Below are 14,794 nucleotides of genomic sequence, written 5' to 3'. Positions count from 1 at the left end.
GACCGAGTAAAGAACACCATTGCTCAATGGTTAGGGAAGAAAATTCTATCAGAGGTCCTTGAGGCCCTAGCATTAGAGCAATTCATTAGCGCCCTCCCTCCGTCTTTACAACAAGGGGTACAACAACATCAGCCCTCCTTGGAAACAGCTATTCACGTAGCCCAAGCCTGTTTGGAAGCAGCCAAATCTCTGAAGCACTCCGGGAAACCAAGAGGAATAAAAAGAGGGGAAGTTCAACCCCAAGCTCGTGTTACTAGAGAGATGGCCTCTAATTCCCTTAATTAAACTCAGACTAATCCCGAGAGAGGAAGAAAGACTAACAAAACCTCCTTGCTCAACTATATGGGACACCTCACCAGGTTCTGTCATAAAAAAGGAGTCAAAGACCCCATGGAAATAAGTTGTTTAACCACAGAACCAAGGGAGTAAGAGAAGGAAGAAACAGACAGAGGATTTATTAATGCAAGTCCGAACCCTTCTTAACTCATGAGAAGATGCAAATCAATGGCATATAGGCCAATGCACTAATATATTCTGGAAGCAAACAAACCGCTCGAGCCGATCCCATATATCCCAAGGACATACAAGGGAAACTAGCAGTAATAATAACATGCATTCATGGTGACGTAAAGACTTACCCTAAAGTGCCTCTCTCATTGGAAGTTAAGGACCAACCCCCAATTATGAAAGTTGCAGTGATACCGGGCTTACAAGAAGAAGTAATCAGAGGCACTGATTTGCCAACCTTCAGAGAACTGTTCTAGAATTCAAGGTACGGATTCACTAAATTCACCTTTACAGTCCTCGGAACCTTCTATTGAACTATTAACACCTTCCATCTGTAATTGGCCAGCTCCAGATCTGGAGAGAAAGAAATCCCAATTTCAGATCCAAGGTACTAATACCTACCTGAAAAAAAAAGAAGGGGAAGCCACAAAAATAAGGAGTTGGGTGTAACGCTCAACTGATGTCTCACAGGGGCATCAGAATCCCTCTCGTACTGTCCCACAGCTCTTCCTACCGCAATCATGTGTGGTGCTTCTGCAATGGCGCACTGACATGTTTGGGGTGAAAGGGGTAGGGTTTGGATGTGAAGATGGCTGTCTCCTGGGATGGCTTGATGGTAGCTACGACCCTGAAAAACAAGGAGGATTGGTGATTACTATAGACCAAGGAGTCCCCTCCCCAAATCAGGCCGTAACCCTATGGAGGCTGGACTCACTGTAAGACTTTTAGGCTTGCAGTTGCTGACCAGTTACTTCACTGGACCTGGCCCAGGCCTGCTGTGACCAGGCGAGAGTCTTCACGATTTTGGATATGGTTTTGTCTCTAGTGTTGCCTTCTTCCTTGAACAGGAATGCTGTTCAGGCTTTGTATAATGTCTTTCTCCTTTTTCAGATGCAGGTTCTGTATTGCTGCCCAGGCAGCTTGGGGTGGAAGGGATTTCCCTGATGGGTAAGCAGGCGTGCGCAAGGCTCAGGTGGTTAGAAAGACTTCTTCTTACATGCGAATCACTGGCTATGCTACTGGCATTCACTGACTGGTTTCCTTCGACTTCCAGGGGCTGTAGGTGACAGGGTTTTCAGAGAGCTAGAGAGCAAAGGCAGCAGTTTTTAGGGAGCTGGCTGAGGATCTGGCAGTCCAGGTTAAGTGTTGCTAGAGTCCGTTAGGAGTCTTTGGGAGGATCAGAGCATATGCGCGGCAAGCGCTCTTGCTGCCGATGCAGGCAACAATCCTGAATGCAAAGCACTTAGCATGGACCCAAGGCGTGGTTTACAAAGCCCTGGGTTCACATGCTCCTGCTGGCTAGAGCGTTCATAAAGGCTTTGGAACTGAGGAATTAGCGGCAGCCATCTTGGGGGAAACAGCTAGTTTGGTTCTTGGTGGTGGCCATCTTGGAATGGACTGTTTGGAGCCTGTCATGAATTAAGATGGTCCAGACTACCTTTACTTGCAGTGTTAGTGGGGTCTCGGGCCCTGTGATCATGACAGCACTCCCCTTCAAGGCCACCCTCAAGACGATAAATCAGGGCATGGTTTGTCTGGGTGAGCTCGATGAAAGCGAGCCACTAAGCGTGGGGTGTGAACATCGAAGGCTGGGTCCCATGACCTGTCTAGAAACCCATAACCCTTCCAATCTATCAGGAAGTATAGGGTGTTTCTCACCCTATTGAAAGCTTGAATGCTGTGTACCTCGTACTGTGTACTAGCTGTAGAGGTGGTGGGTTGGGTAAAGAGATTTGACAGGATGGACAGGCTTTACGAATGACAGGTGAAATACTTGGTGGATGCATAGTGAAGGCGGGAGACTCAATTTGTCAACTACTAGGCTGATTAGGGGGTTGATGGTATATGGAACTGCATATATCAAGGGTGGAATTTCTTGAGCCCCTTCAACTGAATGGTTTTGCTGTCAACCACACTTGGTCCCCCAGTTGGTATTCCAGTGCGGGTTCTTTTTTGCGATATGTGACTTTCTTCTGTCTTTGGCTTGTGAAAGGTGTTTTGTAGCATGGTTCAAAGTATGACCGATGGTATATTGTACTGAGTCGACTGCAGGCATCTCGAGAGCATCGGGGGTGGGTTCACAGACTGAGGTATGGGGGAGCTTTCTGTGGAGGAAAAGGAAAGGGGAGACCCCCAGTTGAGCTGTGCATGGTGTTGTTGTAGGCATGCTCTGCTACCCAGAGGAGACCTACCCAATCTTGGCCTGTGTGTGAGAACATGCATCGAAGGTATTGTTCTAGCGTCTGATTGGTTCTTGAGGTTTGTCCATCCATTTGTGGGTGGTGACTAGTTAACTGGCGAAAGTCGATTCGGGCTAGGGCGCAACACTTTCTCCAGAAGCAAGAGATAAACTGACTCTCCTGGTCAGAGACTACAACAAAGGAAAATTCATGGAGCCTACCAATCCGGTGTAGAAAGGTATGGGCCAATGTGGCGGTGTTTAGTACTCCTTTCAGGGCTATGAAGTATGCCATTTTAGACAGAAGGTGGACTACTACTAGGATGGTGTCAGCTCCATGGCTTCTAGGTAAGATTGTGATAAAGTCTAATGATATTGTGTGCCATGGTGCAGGGGGTACAGGAAGCGTTTGGGGGAGGCCTTGTGGTTTGCTTCTTTGCGTCTTGTGCGGAGCGCAGACATCACAGGCTCTCACATAAGAAGTTACATCCCAAAGCGACGGCGACCAGTAATGCTGTTGAAGCTTGTCAAAGGACTTTTGTGATACCTGTATGTCCTTCCAACAGGGTGTCGTGATAACTTTGGAGCACTTGTATGTTCGCTGGAGGGGTTGGGAGATGCATCCGATTGCAGTGGTAGGGAAGGTTGTTTTTGATTGTTTGATCTGGATGTTCTGTGGCCCAAGCATGCAACTCCTTTTGCCTAAAAGTCTCTCGGACCATGTATTGTAATAGCTCTAACATGGTAGGTGAGGTGTCTAATGCTCCCATGATCCTATGTAGCGGGATGATTGCCATTGGTTCAGGTCTGCTGGAAACGTGTTCTTCCTCACCTTTTTCGCACCCCAGTCTGGACAGGCCGTCTGCCTTACTGTTGCGTACTCCTGGGAAAAAAGTGATGGCAAAATTGAATTCTGCAAAGAAGACCAGCCCTCGCAGCTGTTTGGCAGATTGGGCCATTGTTGTATTTAGGTATTGCAGATTTCTATGGTTCGTGATTACTGGAACAGGGTGCTTGGTGCCCAATAGATGGTGCTGCCACTCTTAATGCAGCCTTGATGGAGAGGAGTTCCTTATCAGGGATGGCATAGTTTTGTTCTGATATTGTGATTTTCTTTGACCAGAACGTGATGGGATGCAGTTGTCCGGTGTTGAGGTTCCACTCAGATGGAACGGCTCTCATTGCCACATTGGAGCCGTCTCAGTTTCCACCATGTAAGGGAGCTTTGGGTTCAGGTGCTGTAGGACTGGTGCGGTAGAGAACTGATCTTTGAAGGTTACAAAGGCTCGCTCAGCACATTAATCCCACTGGAAGGTCTTGTTCTTAGAGAGCCGCAACGTGATGGGGTGAACAATGTCTGAGAACTCAGCAATGAAACGCTGACAGAATTTGGCAAACCCAAGAAGCATTGGAATATCTTGACCGATGTGGGAAAGGGCCATTGGAGAATGGTTTCCACCTTATGGTTGTCCATCTTTATCCCTTGCGGTGAGTATGAAACCTAGGAATTCCACCAATGTTACATGAAATGTGCACTTTTCCATCTAGAGATCATGTTGTCTTAACTTCTCCAGGACGGCTCTCACGTGTTGTTAGGGAGAATTCTCTGTAAGGCTAATTTCCCAAACCTAGTGAGTCCCCCAGCAGCTTTGCTGGATTTCTGGAGTTTGTTTTTTTTCTCCTGCCAAGAGTGAGTCTCTTTTCTTCACACTCTTGGACATGATTTGAGGGGTTCCTTTGACTGTTAATGTGTTTTATGGGCTATGGGGTCTTTTACTCCATAGGGTCTCATGTACTATGTGTGTTACACAGCACCCTCAGTGCAGTGACACAGGGGTGTCATAGTGACACCCCACCATAGACTCCATACCCTGGGACTGACTACTGTCTCCCAGGGCATGTAAAGTCACCATTGGCTTTACTAGTCCCAAATTATGAACAGAAACCAGTACAAACCATCATATTGTGGACGTACTGGTTGGGGCAATTCGATTGCCCCGGGGTCTGTTAGTCGAGGGGGCACGTCTCTGTTCCCCCTGATCGAGTTTTGGCTGGTGGCAGTGGATACTACTTTTTATATTCGACCGCGAATAGATTTCTATGGGATTTTCCCATTGTTCGAGGCTACCAACTTTATTTAATTCTCATAGCCTCGAACATACCGCCGGTTTATTTATTTAATATGAATTCGCCGGTTGGTATTTTTTGCCAGAACTCGATTCTAAAAGGGCGTTTGTGTTCTCTTCTGTGACTCCAACCCAAGTCGAGCCCTTTGTTCCACTTTTTGGCGGGCTACTCCACAGAAGCCTCCAAAAGTGGTGCCATTCTGTCTGGGTACCACAGGGGGTGTCGGAGGGGGTTTAGGGACCCTGGACTAAGTTACCTTGGTAACTCAAGTCGCACTCTTGTGTGAGTGGCCCAAGTGGTGAGCCGGCGGCTCACCACTTAGCATGTTTGATTGACAGCTAGGCTGAGTGAATGGGGGTGTGCTGCATAAAAGCAGGGCTTTTGGGACTGGAATTTCAGAAGTCGCCAGAGGACCTGAAAATCCGACGAGGGAGAACATGAGCTGAGCTGCTACGACGACACCACCGGTGGAGCCCTGCGGAACCGACTCACCACTTCCTGACGACAGAGAAGATCTCCCGGCTGGAGAGTCTTCTTCCCCTGACTGGTGGGCACAACCAGTTTACCTTCTTTTTCTCGCATCCCAGGACGTCTTGTGGTCGAATTGCCAGTGCCAAGCACCCCGGCAACCGGATAGCCACTTACCACTGGACCGCGAATAAAAGGACCGCTCCTTTTAACTGAGAACTCCGCGGCTGGTTTCTTCCCTGGCAGTGCAACGGACTCCCGTCTTCCTCCCCGACGAGATCCTCTCTTCCCCCGGACAAAGCACTGACTTGCATCCGCTGCCAGGAACAACTGCCCCCGCTTGAGTAGTCTCACCACTTTAAGGTACCGTGTCCGCCAGGCCTCCCTTTCTAAAGATTGCTACAAGGTAATAATAATCCCTTAACCTTCTGGACTGGGCTGGCCGCCTTGACCATCTAACTGGTCCCTTTCTTTTGGTCCAACTCTTTCTGAACTGATTTCGAGACTTTTGGGCACTTTGAACCATGTGACCTTGGACACATTTCGACCGGAGCCTCTTAAAGTGGGTTAACCTTGTTAACTTTGACTTTACGGTTTTAACCTGCCTTCTTCTCCTACTGTGTTCTTCTGAAAGTGTTGGGATCTGTTTCTATCTTTGCTCTGCCTTTCTCTCCCTTGTAAACCGATAGATTAGAGTGCCATCTTCGTTAAGCGCTCACCGCTGTCTGAAAATAAGTGTTGCTTTACTTAAGACTTGTCTAACTAATCGTTGAAGGGAGTGTATATCTTTTAGTGACCGTGTTTTTGAACTGCGTGATATTAGTGCCAGTGTGTTTTACTAGATGTGTTTTTAAATAAATACTTATATCTCTTTTACACCAAGCTCTGGTCAGTGTTTGCTTGTTCCACTGTGTTCTTTTGACCTATTGTGAATACTCTGTATACTGCCTAACTCTTCTTGAGGGAAGTCTGACTGCTCAGCCACAGCTACCAAGTGAATCTGTGTGGTACAGACGGCTACCAAGTGGGTTTACTGCCAAACACCTGTAGTCTTAAATCTTTTGCAGTGGTCCCAGAGGGAACTGCACAGGTTTCTGCCTAACACGTGTCGTATGCGCTCAGCCAGGGCCGATGGATGAATAAGGATGCTGTCAATATAGACGATGGCACAGACATCAAGTAGTTCAAGTAAGACATTGTTCATAAAGTATTGGAATGCCGCCGGACAATTGTATAACCCAAAGGGCATGATCTGATACTCACACAGGCCATATTTCTTACGGAAGGCGGTCTTCAAGCACAAGGTGGTAGGCCCCCACTAAGGTCCAATTTGGTGTAGATGTTGGCCTCTTTTACTTGGTCCAGAAGTAGGGGGATCAGCGGAAGCGGATACCTGTTTTTTTTTTACTGTGATCTGATTCAGGGCTCTGTAGTCTATACAGGTTTGTAAGCCCCCCTGCCTCTTGGGAATGAAAAAGAGGGGCGGGAAAGGCCACTGGGGACTCATGCTCTGAGCAATCAGTTTGCCAAGTACTGGTCCAAATATGTATGAAGGTGTTTATTTTATTGTACAGTTAAACACATACAACCGGCTACAGGGGACTTATGATCACGGGACCAGGTCTATCTGGTAGTCGTAGGGCCAGTGCGGGGGTAATGTATTAGCTTGTACCTTCTGTAAGACATCACACTAGTCTGTGTATTATGGAGGTAGCTCACCCATACTCCAGAGAACACATCCAGCTGCATGGCCCGTTGTTGCAGGTAAGGGCAAAACTCTTGCCAGGGTCATCACATAACAGGTGTCCCCTACAATCTGCAGAAAAGGTGAGGTTCCTGGCTCTCCAGTCAATTCCAGGGTTGTGGGCTTCTAATCAGGGCATCCATAGGATGATTTGGAACTGTGGGGCACAGATGAGATCAAAAGAGATGTTCAGACGCCCATCATGACACAGCAGGATGACCTCTTCGGTGCACTGGGTCGGAGGTAAGCTGCGTGTCATCCACTGGCGCCACGTTATCTGCTGTGGCTTTGGGTCACATTGGCATTCCTATCTGAGTGGCCATGGTAAGGTCCAGATAGTTGCCTAGATCTCTGCAGTCCATATAAGCCATCAGCATGCATTTTCAGTGGTCACCGAGGACAGAATAATACAATGGGTATGGCAAAGTAGGAGAACTGAGTTACCTTCCCACTGCTCGCCAAATGGGCCTCAACGCCCGCTGGCCTGAACAGTTTCCCAATTGTTCTGCCTGGGGGAGCTGAATCTACTGCACTGACAGCCTTCCAAGGGTGTTTTGCTGTGCAGTCTCGTAGGAAATGTCCCACCTTACCACAGTACAAGCATAACTGTTGCTGTCTGCGTCCTTCCCTCTCCTCTCTGGTCAACGGGCCTTGAACGCTGCCTAATTGCATATGTTTGGGTAGTGTATCAATTTAGGTGTGGGATTTTCCTTAGAACGTATGTACATAGGGCATGACTCTGGGCGGTGGCGGTCAACCCTCCTTTCCTGCAAACTGTCAATATACTCAGGGCAATTGTCTGGTGGGTTCACTACTTGGGCTAGGACGTCCTTTAACTACCCACAAATGCCCCTATGGAACAGGGTAGTCCGGTTGTCCTCAGGCCAATTTGCCTCTGCCACTAGTCTGTTAAAAGCGGAAATAAGGGCTACAGGTCCTGTGGCCCCTGCCAAAGGGACAATCACTCATTGTCAAGGGACTGGGTCTGAGCCGCCTGGGCAAATAACTTTTATTGTTCCCGTTGAAATTCCTGGAAGTTCTGTAGTATGGGGCAATCTCTTTCGACTAATGGAATCAACCAATTGGCCGCGTGACCACCTAAAAAGGACAACACAAAGGTTACTCTGGTCCGATCGTCTGGAAATGCCCCTTGCCTGCTAAGGAAGGGAAGTCTGCACATATTCATAAAGACAGCATATCTGCAGGGGTCCCCTGCAAAACGCTCTGGGGGAGCTAAGGGGACTGGGCCGGCATTATCACCTGGATGGGTACTGGCAAGGGCGCAGACAAAGGAGCTACTTGGGGCCCCGACAGGGTACCTGGCCTACCTATGTCTGAGCAAAACATCCAGCCAAGTCCTCGGTTGTCTCCCTGTTAACCACTAATTCCTGCCTAAGGGCAATCATTTTGGAACAGGCAGCATAAACCTCGGCCCTAAGCTCTGCAGGACCTCCACTAGCTGATCCACCACTGAGGTTTCCCTGGCACCCAGGCAAGACTACAAATGTGGGCTCTGCGTTCTGTAACGCTCACCTGATGTCTCACAGGGGTGTCTGGATCCCTCAGACTGTCCCACACAGCTTGCTACTGCAACAACATGTGACACTTCTGCAATGGCTCACAGACGTGTTTGGGATACAAGGGGTAGGGTTTGGATGTGAAGATGGCGGCCTGCCGGGGTGGCTTGACGGCAGCGATGTCCACTAAAACCAAGAAGGGTTTGGGATTACCATAGAGCCGGGACTCCCTTCCCCAAAGCAGGTCGTAACCCTATGGAGGCTGAACTCACCGCAAGTTACTTCACTGGTCCAGGCCTGCTGTGACCAGTTGAGGGTCTTCATAATTGTGGATATGGTTTTGTCTCTAGTCTTGCCTTCTCCTTTGTCCAGGAACACTGTTCAGGCTTTGTTTAAGGTACCTTGTTTAAGGCCCAAGTGCCGCCCAATAGCCAAGACTACAAATGAGGAGCTACGAATTCGGTCACATCCTACAGGTGCTTTACAGAGAGTAGGGGGCACGAGTCTTGCAGGGCCCACCCCTTAACCAGAATTGCCCAATCATGGAATCAAACACCCCAATAACAACCAGAAATGGAAGCCTTATCTGTAGCCTTGCAGAAAACAGATGACAGCCCTCTGAATAACTATCATCAATCGTTGAATGCAGTTTCTAGAGGTGCTGGCATTTTTCTTTAAAATGCTATATCAGTAGTCTCACCCTGATAATAGGGACTTATTCGAAGCATGCTAATCTATGAAGGATCCAATGCTGTAAAAGGTTACTACCCATACAAAATGAACACCCAGTTAATGCCATAATTAAATACTTCTGAAATACAAATATAACAATTTACACTAGAAATTGATGAGGACAAGAACATTTTCAGTGTAGAGATCACTCGGCACATTACATTAGTAGCCTTCTTTGGAAACAAAGAGTCCTGGTCTATGCCATTACTAGTCCTAATTCTTGAGGAGTCAAAGGCCTATTTCTAGAGTCTTCTCCACTAACTCGCTCAATCATGCTAGAGATCGTAAGAGTCATTTTTGTCACTGGCAACTGTTGGCGACGCTGGACTTGGAAACTATAGGCTTGCTCCAACAGTATGCCTGTGGATGACCTGTGGCACTGAATAACCGGATTAACTATATTTAGGGCTTGAGACAACGTCTACAGCCAGATAGCAGGCCTAGTTCAAAACAATGTCAAGTTAACAAGTCCTCCAGGTGCAGCAGTATTGAAACAAATATGTCAAAGAAAGGGTTCCCATTTGGCTGGTGATGCAAGGAAAGAGTGGAAGAGGTTGTGGGCTTCCTGGTGGGGGGGGGGGGGGGGGGTTAACCACAACTGGTACCAGTATCAATTTGCCTCTATTAAAAGACTGAAGGTTGGTAGAACACCTTCCACATCGTATATGTTCCGGACAGAATGTGTTGAGAAAGAATGTTGTTTCACACAGTTCAACTAACCATGATCACCCTTCAGCTGACTCCTGTTGATTCAATCTGCTTTTTCCTAGATCATACATTTCCACTTGCTCTTCTCTGAAACTAACTTCTACTTCAAATTCACAATCTTACCTAAAATTAGTGGGTCATGCTGACCACTTTATCGACTTCAGCAATAAAATTACAAATATGATGAAATGTGGAGTACTTGTTATGATTTCTATGATTAGATATTGGCTATCGGTTTATTTTCTATCTTATTGGAGATATATATATATATATTTGAAAGGTTATTCCATGTAACTGTGCTACATTGAGCCCAGTAACTACAGTAACTATAGCGGCATCTGACCTCAAAGGTATACAATAGAAAAGTGCAAGAACTGGGTTTCATGCTCCACTTTTACTAGGTGAATTATAAGTGCAACATACTTACAATAAAATGTTTCATAATATTTGTAAAGGAGAGTGTCCAAAATAGATTTAGATTTTCTTACCAGTTCTGCATGAAAAGCAATCTGTTTTGCCAGCCCAACAGAGTCGCAAATCTGTAAACATAAATATTAAACATAAACATGTGACTATTACAAATTAACTGGAAACAAACTGTCAAGTAACACATTTCACTAATGCAATACATTTCATCTATTTCCATTTCAGCTGCTCCAGATTAGGTAGTTAAGTTACTTGTAGACTATTACCCAACTCACACATTTACATGGAACACACATAAGTCAAACCACAACCATTATTTCACCCATGATACTGTAGGGGAAAATACTGAAATCATCTTATTAGAAAAGGCAAACAGCAATCCTGAGAATAGGGTCACATTTACACCCCACAGAATAACCAACAAAATAATAAACGGTTTTACTTTACTAACACTAATATCCTATGGGCATGAGTGAATCTCACGACTATACTGAAATGTAGATGAAATCACTGCTGCTAGATGAAATTCGAGTTTTTGAAATTTCGGGGGCCAGGGAACAATGCCAGAGTCCATTTTAAGTCACTTTTTAGGAGGTTTCTCCAATATGAATCAAATTGGACGAATCCCAAAGGCCTGCCACTATTATGGGGAAAAGTTAAGTATGCTTAGCTTTTACCATTGAACTGGGGAAGGTACTTCCACTGTTAGCTGCTTCAAATGTGGTCCAGAAACAGAAAGATACTTGGAGAGATGGCCCATGAGGCGAGGAAGTAGGCAGCACTAAGACATCAGCAGGAACAATTCAGAGCCCAGCAAGGGTCACAGGTCAATTTAGGGGAGTAGGAGGGTTCAGTCAGGCGACCATCAAGTCCCACGATGAAGGTAACAACTGGAGGAGACCAAAGATGTCCCATGGAGCTAAGACAGAGCAGAAGAAAATCACTCTGGTTTTCAAGCCAGGAAGACCCCATCCTCAGGGGATGTTACCAGGGATAAAGCACTTGAGGAGAGGCGTACCACCTTAAGGACACCCAGTCCAATAAGTTAGGAGGACAGTAAGAAGCAAAGAAATGGCCCTAGTTTAAATTCCATAGGCAAGGAGAAACAGGATGCACAATACAAAGGAACCAGGACCCAATCAGTATGGATAAAGCAGGTCTTTTAAATCAGCGCATCTAGCAAGCAGTCTTTAGGTAGGGACCAGGAATAAATCTGAGGAATGCACGGCAGTGAATGGCCTAAGGCATGCCACCAATCGCACTCCAGGCTAGCCAATGAGGCTGACCTTAAAAAATCACCAAACACACAGAAAGACACATACAGGATGCGAATCTGGGGTGTCTGGATGACTTTCAACCAGTTTCAACTGGTCTTACACTAAACTGAGGGTTCCATTGTGGTCTTCGGATGGAAGTAAATCAGCATAATGGTCGCTTTGGTTCTTGACAAAGGCAACAAAAAATAGCTGTGGGCAAAAATGTACCCCAATGGTTACCCTACATATGCATTGTACATTGGGATACTAATGGTGTACAACATGTCTACAAATGTGGTGTAGCCAAAATGAAATTACAGCTGACACCAGCCAACTCCCCAACACATTGTCTGGGTGAAAAACCCAGAGACCAAAACGGAGAGCTTAAAAAACACCCTGCCCTGGTAACTGTCGAGATGGATTTCCAAAATCTACACTGGGGTGGGTTTTGGATGCCACCCTATTATGGTGAATAGGGAGACACTGAGCACTAGCCAATACCAACCAAGCTAAGGTAGAATATGGCAAGGCTTAGTCTCAGGAGGGCTGAGAGGGGTCTAGAGGTACAATGGGTACACCCAAAACAAGTTAGACAGTGAAGTACAAAAATATGCAAGAATTAATTAGACCTTTAAAAACACACTAAGCAAGTAAAACCTCTAATAAAATATTGTCACATGCTTACACTAAAACTCAAAATATAAATATTTGAAGAAGAAAGAAAACATACTTCAATAACTCAAAAAACCCAGCTGTTTCTATGCATGAAACTTAGTAAAGACACTTGGGGCCTCATCACGAGTTGGGCGGTATCCCAACTTTATTCGTTATTACCACCGGATCACGGGTTGGGCATTAAACGTTATTCCCCATACCTCATTAGGTGCATTGGACCCAATAGGGAATTTCCAGCGCAATTACCGCCAGCAGTATTAAAGCACAGTAATTGCCCCAAAAATCAGCATTTTCCAGCGTGCTTATCCCCAGCTACATGCCATACGCATGATTGGGCAGACCCTTAAATGGGGAAGTAACCCTGTTACCACTGCATTTAAGAGCTACTGCCAAACTCATGATGAGGCCCTTTGAATAAACACAGAAGAGCTTGTCTAATACTTAATGAGTCCAACCGTAAGATGGTTTGGGGCCTTGTGCCCCAACGTCACTCATTCCAAAGTTATACTTCACAGGTAGGTTTATTACGAGATTTGGACGATTCCAGTGGTTATGATCAAAAAGTCAAAAAGGTAAGTAAAGTTCAGTTAAGTAAACATACTCTATCTCAGTCACTAGGATATGACTACAAAGAGACCCTTGACCAGGCCTGCACCGACCAAAGTCAGGAAATAGTAGTTTAGGGACAAGATATTTTGCCCATGTAACTCTGTGGAGAAGAGGGGGGGGAAAGCAACAGGTATGGTAACTTACCCATATGACTTCCATTTCACCAGAGACCACTGTTGAGCTTTAGGAATCTGTTGGAGAGACAGTCTTCTGTGCATGGTCAGGTCGAGGAAGTCCCAGGGGTCGGAGGTGCAGGGGTCACTCATCAGTGCAGGATTTAGTTTTGGTCAGGCGCACTGCTTAGGATTTGGTCTAGACACTTTCCAACTGAACACCCAAACTAAGAAAATATGAAGATTTCTTTGATGTAGACAACCTCAGGACAACGCCAGGATTTGAAGAAGACGGATTGCAATGGCAGTCACCAGAGGTCAGGTGGATACAGGCGACTTGCCAGAGGCAAACATACAAGCAGGCCCTGCATGACTTCCATTGGTGCAAAAAAGCTCAAAATGCAGAAGCAGGCAGCTTGTTATACAAGTTGAAGATCCTCCAAGTTCCAAGGATGCACTCGGAAATGCGACCGCTGCAGCGAGGTAGCCCAGGAGACAGCCGGTCAGTCAACCGGTTGGTCCAGGGCCACTTCCGAAGGCTCAGAAAGCATGGATCCTTGAGCAGGAGTCGAGACTGGTTGTTCCCACCGGTCAAGGGGTCAAAGCAACAATGAGGGTCTTCTTGAAATCAGGCGGAGGAGCAGGTCTTCACTGGAGTTGGTGGTGGTCAACTGACGGGTTCATCCTTGAGTGAACGGGTTGGTCTTCATACATAGAGGACTTGGCACCAACAGTGATCTGAAAAATGGCTGCAGGGGTCCTCCTCTAATATAAGATCTGGACTGGAAGCTCGTCCAGGGACACCAATGGTAAGGATCTGCACCATTCAAACAGGCAGTGGCTATCCAATCATGTATAGCACTGGCCGCACATTCTGCCCAGCAACAGGCATCAGGAGACACACAGACACACACACAAAGAAAAAGATTAACAAGTTACTTACCCCAGGTAACATTCTTTCGACTGGATGTTCCGCCCACGTATTCCTCATCTTTGATATTCATATCTCGCTAGCTTTGCTGCTTTGGAAAAGAAATTCCAGAGGGTGCTGTGTTTGATGTCGTGGCGGCGATGACCCTTGAGGCCTGCCGTCGAGCGTCAAGGTCACCAGCAGTACACATAGCTTGTGCAGCGGTTGTTGGCTTCAGTTCTGTTTTTCCGTTCCCATCAATCGAGGAACTAACCAGACGTACCCCAGACCACAAGCTCTCAGGAAACGCAGAGTGTAATACACGTAAATTGTACGGCGGGGTAGGCTGGGAGGGGCGATGAGGAATACGCAGGAGTAACATCCAGTCGAAAGAACGTTACCAGGGCTAAGTAACTTATTCTTCGAACGGATTGTGTCCTCCCACGTATTCCTCATCTTTGATAGACTCCCAAAGAAGTGACAATTTGGAGGAGTGAGAACTAATTAATCGTGAATAGAATGGAGGACTACCTTATCAAAAAGACCTCCTTGAGTGGAAGAGGAGTCCAAGCAGTAACGCTTGACAAATGTATGAATGGACGACCAAGTAGCCGCTGGGCAGATGTTTATAGGGACACCCCTTTGAAGAGGCACGGAAGTTGCCATGTCCTTCATGGAATGAGCTTGAAGCCCTTCTGGCGGGTCCTTTCCCGCAAGTCTATAGCATTCCCCAATAGCCAGTGTGACCCACCGGGATATGGTTTGTTTAGTTATGGCCAGACCCAAATTGGGGATGCTATATCCCACAAAAAGTTGATCATCA

At 46.6% G+C, this 14,794-nt stretch overlaps 1 protein-coding gene across 2 annotated transcripts in view; it reads right to left on the bottom strand.

The window, feature by feature from the left end:
- Positions 1-14,794, bottom strand: part of APPL1 (adaptor protein, phosphotyrosine interacting with PH domain and leucine zipper 1) — an 820,938-nt gene that overhangs the window by 100,223 nt on the left and 705,921 nt on the right. For both annotated transcript variants that reach the window (XM_069643674.1, XM_069643675.1), the window contains exon 20: positions 10,471-10,521. In XM_069643674.1, coding sequence (XP_069499775.1) covers positions 10,471-10,521 — 51 coding nt within the window. The remainder of the gene's footprint in view (positions 1-10,470; positions 10,522-14,794) is intronic.

Source organism: Ambystoma mexicanum, chromosome 2p, assembly GCF_040938575.1.
Source record: "Ambystoma mexicanum isolate Mex_15411 chromosome 2p, UKY_AmexF1_1, whole genome shotgun sequence".
In the NCBI taxonomy this organism is placed as follows: domain Eukaryota; kingdom Metazoa; phylum Chordata; class Amphibia; order Caudata; family Ambystomatidae; genus Ambystoma; species Ambystoma mexicanum.
This window is presented reverse-complemented; position numbering and strand designations above follow the sequence as displayed.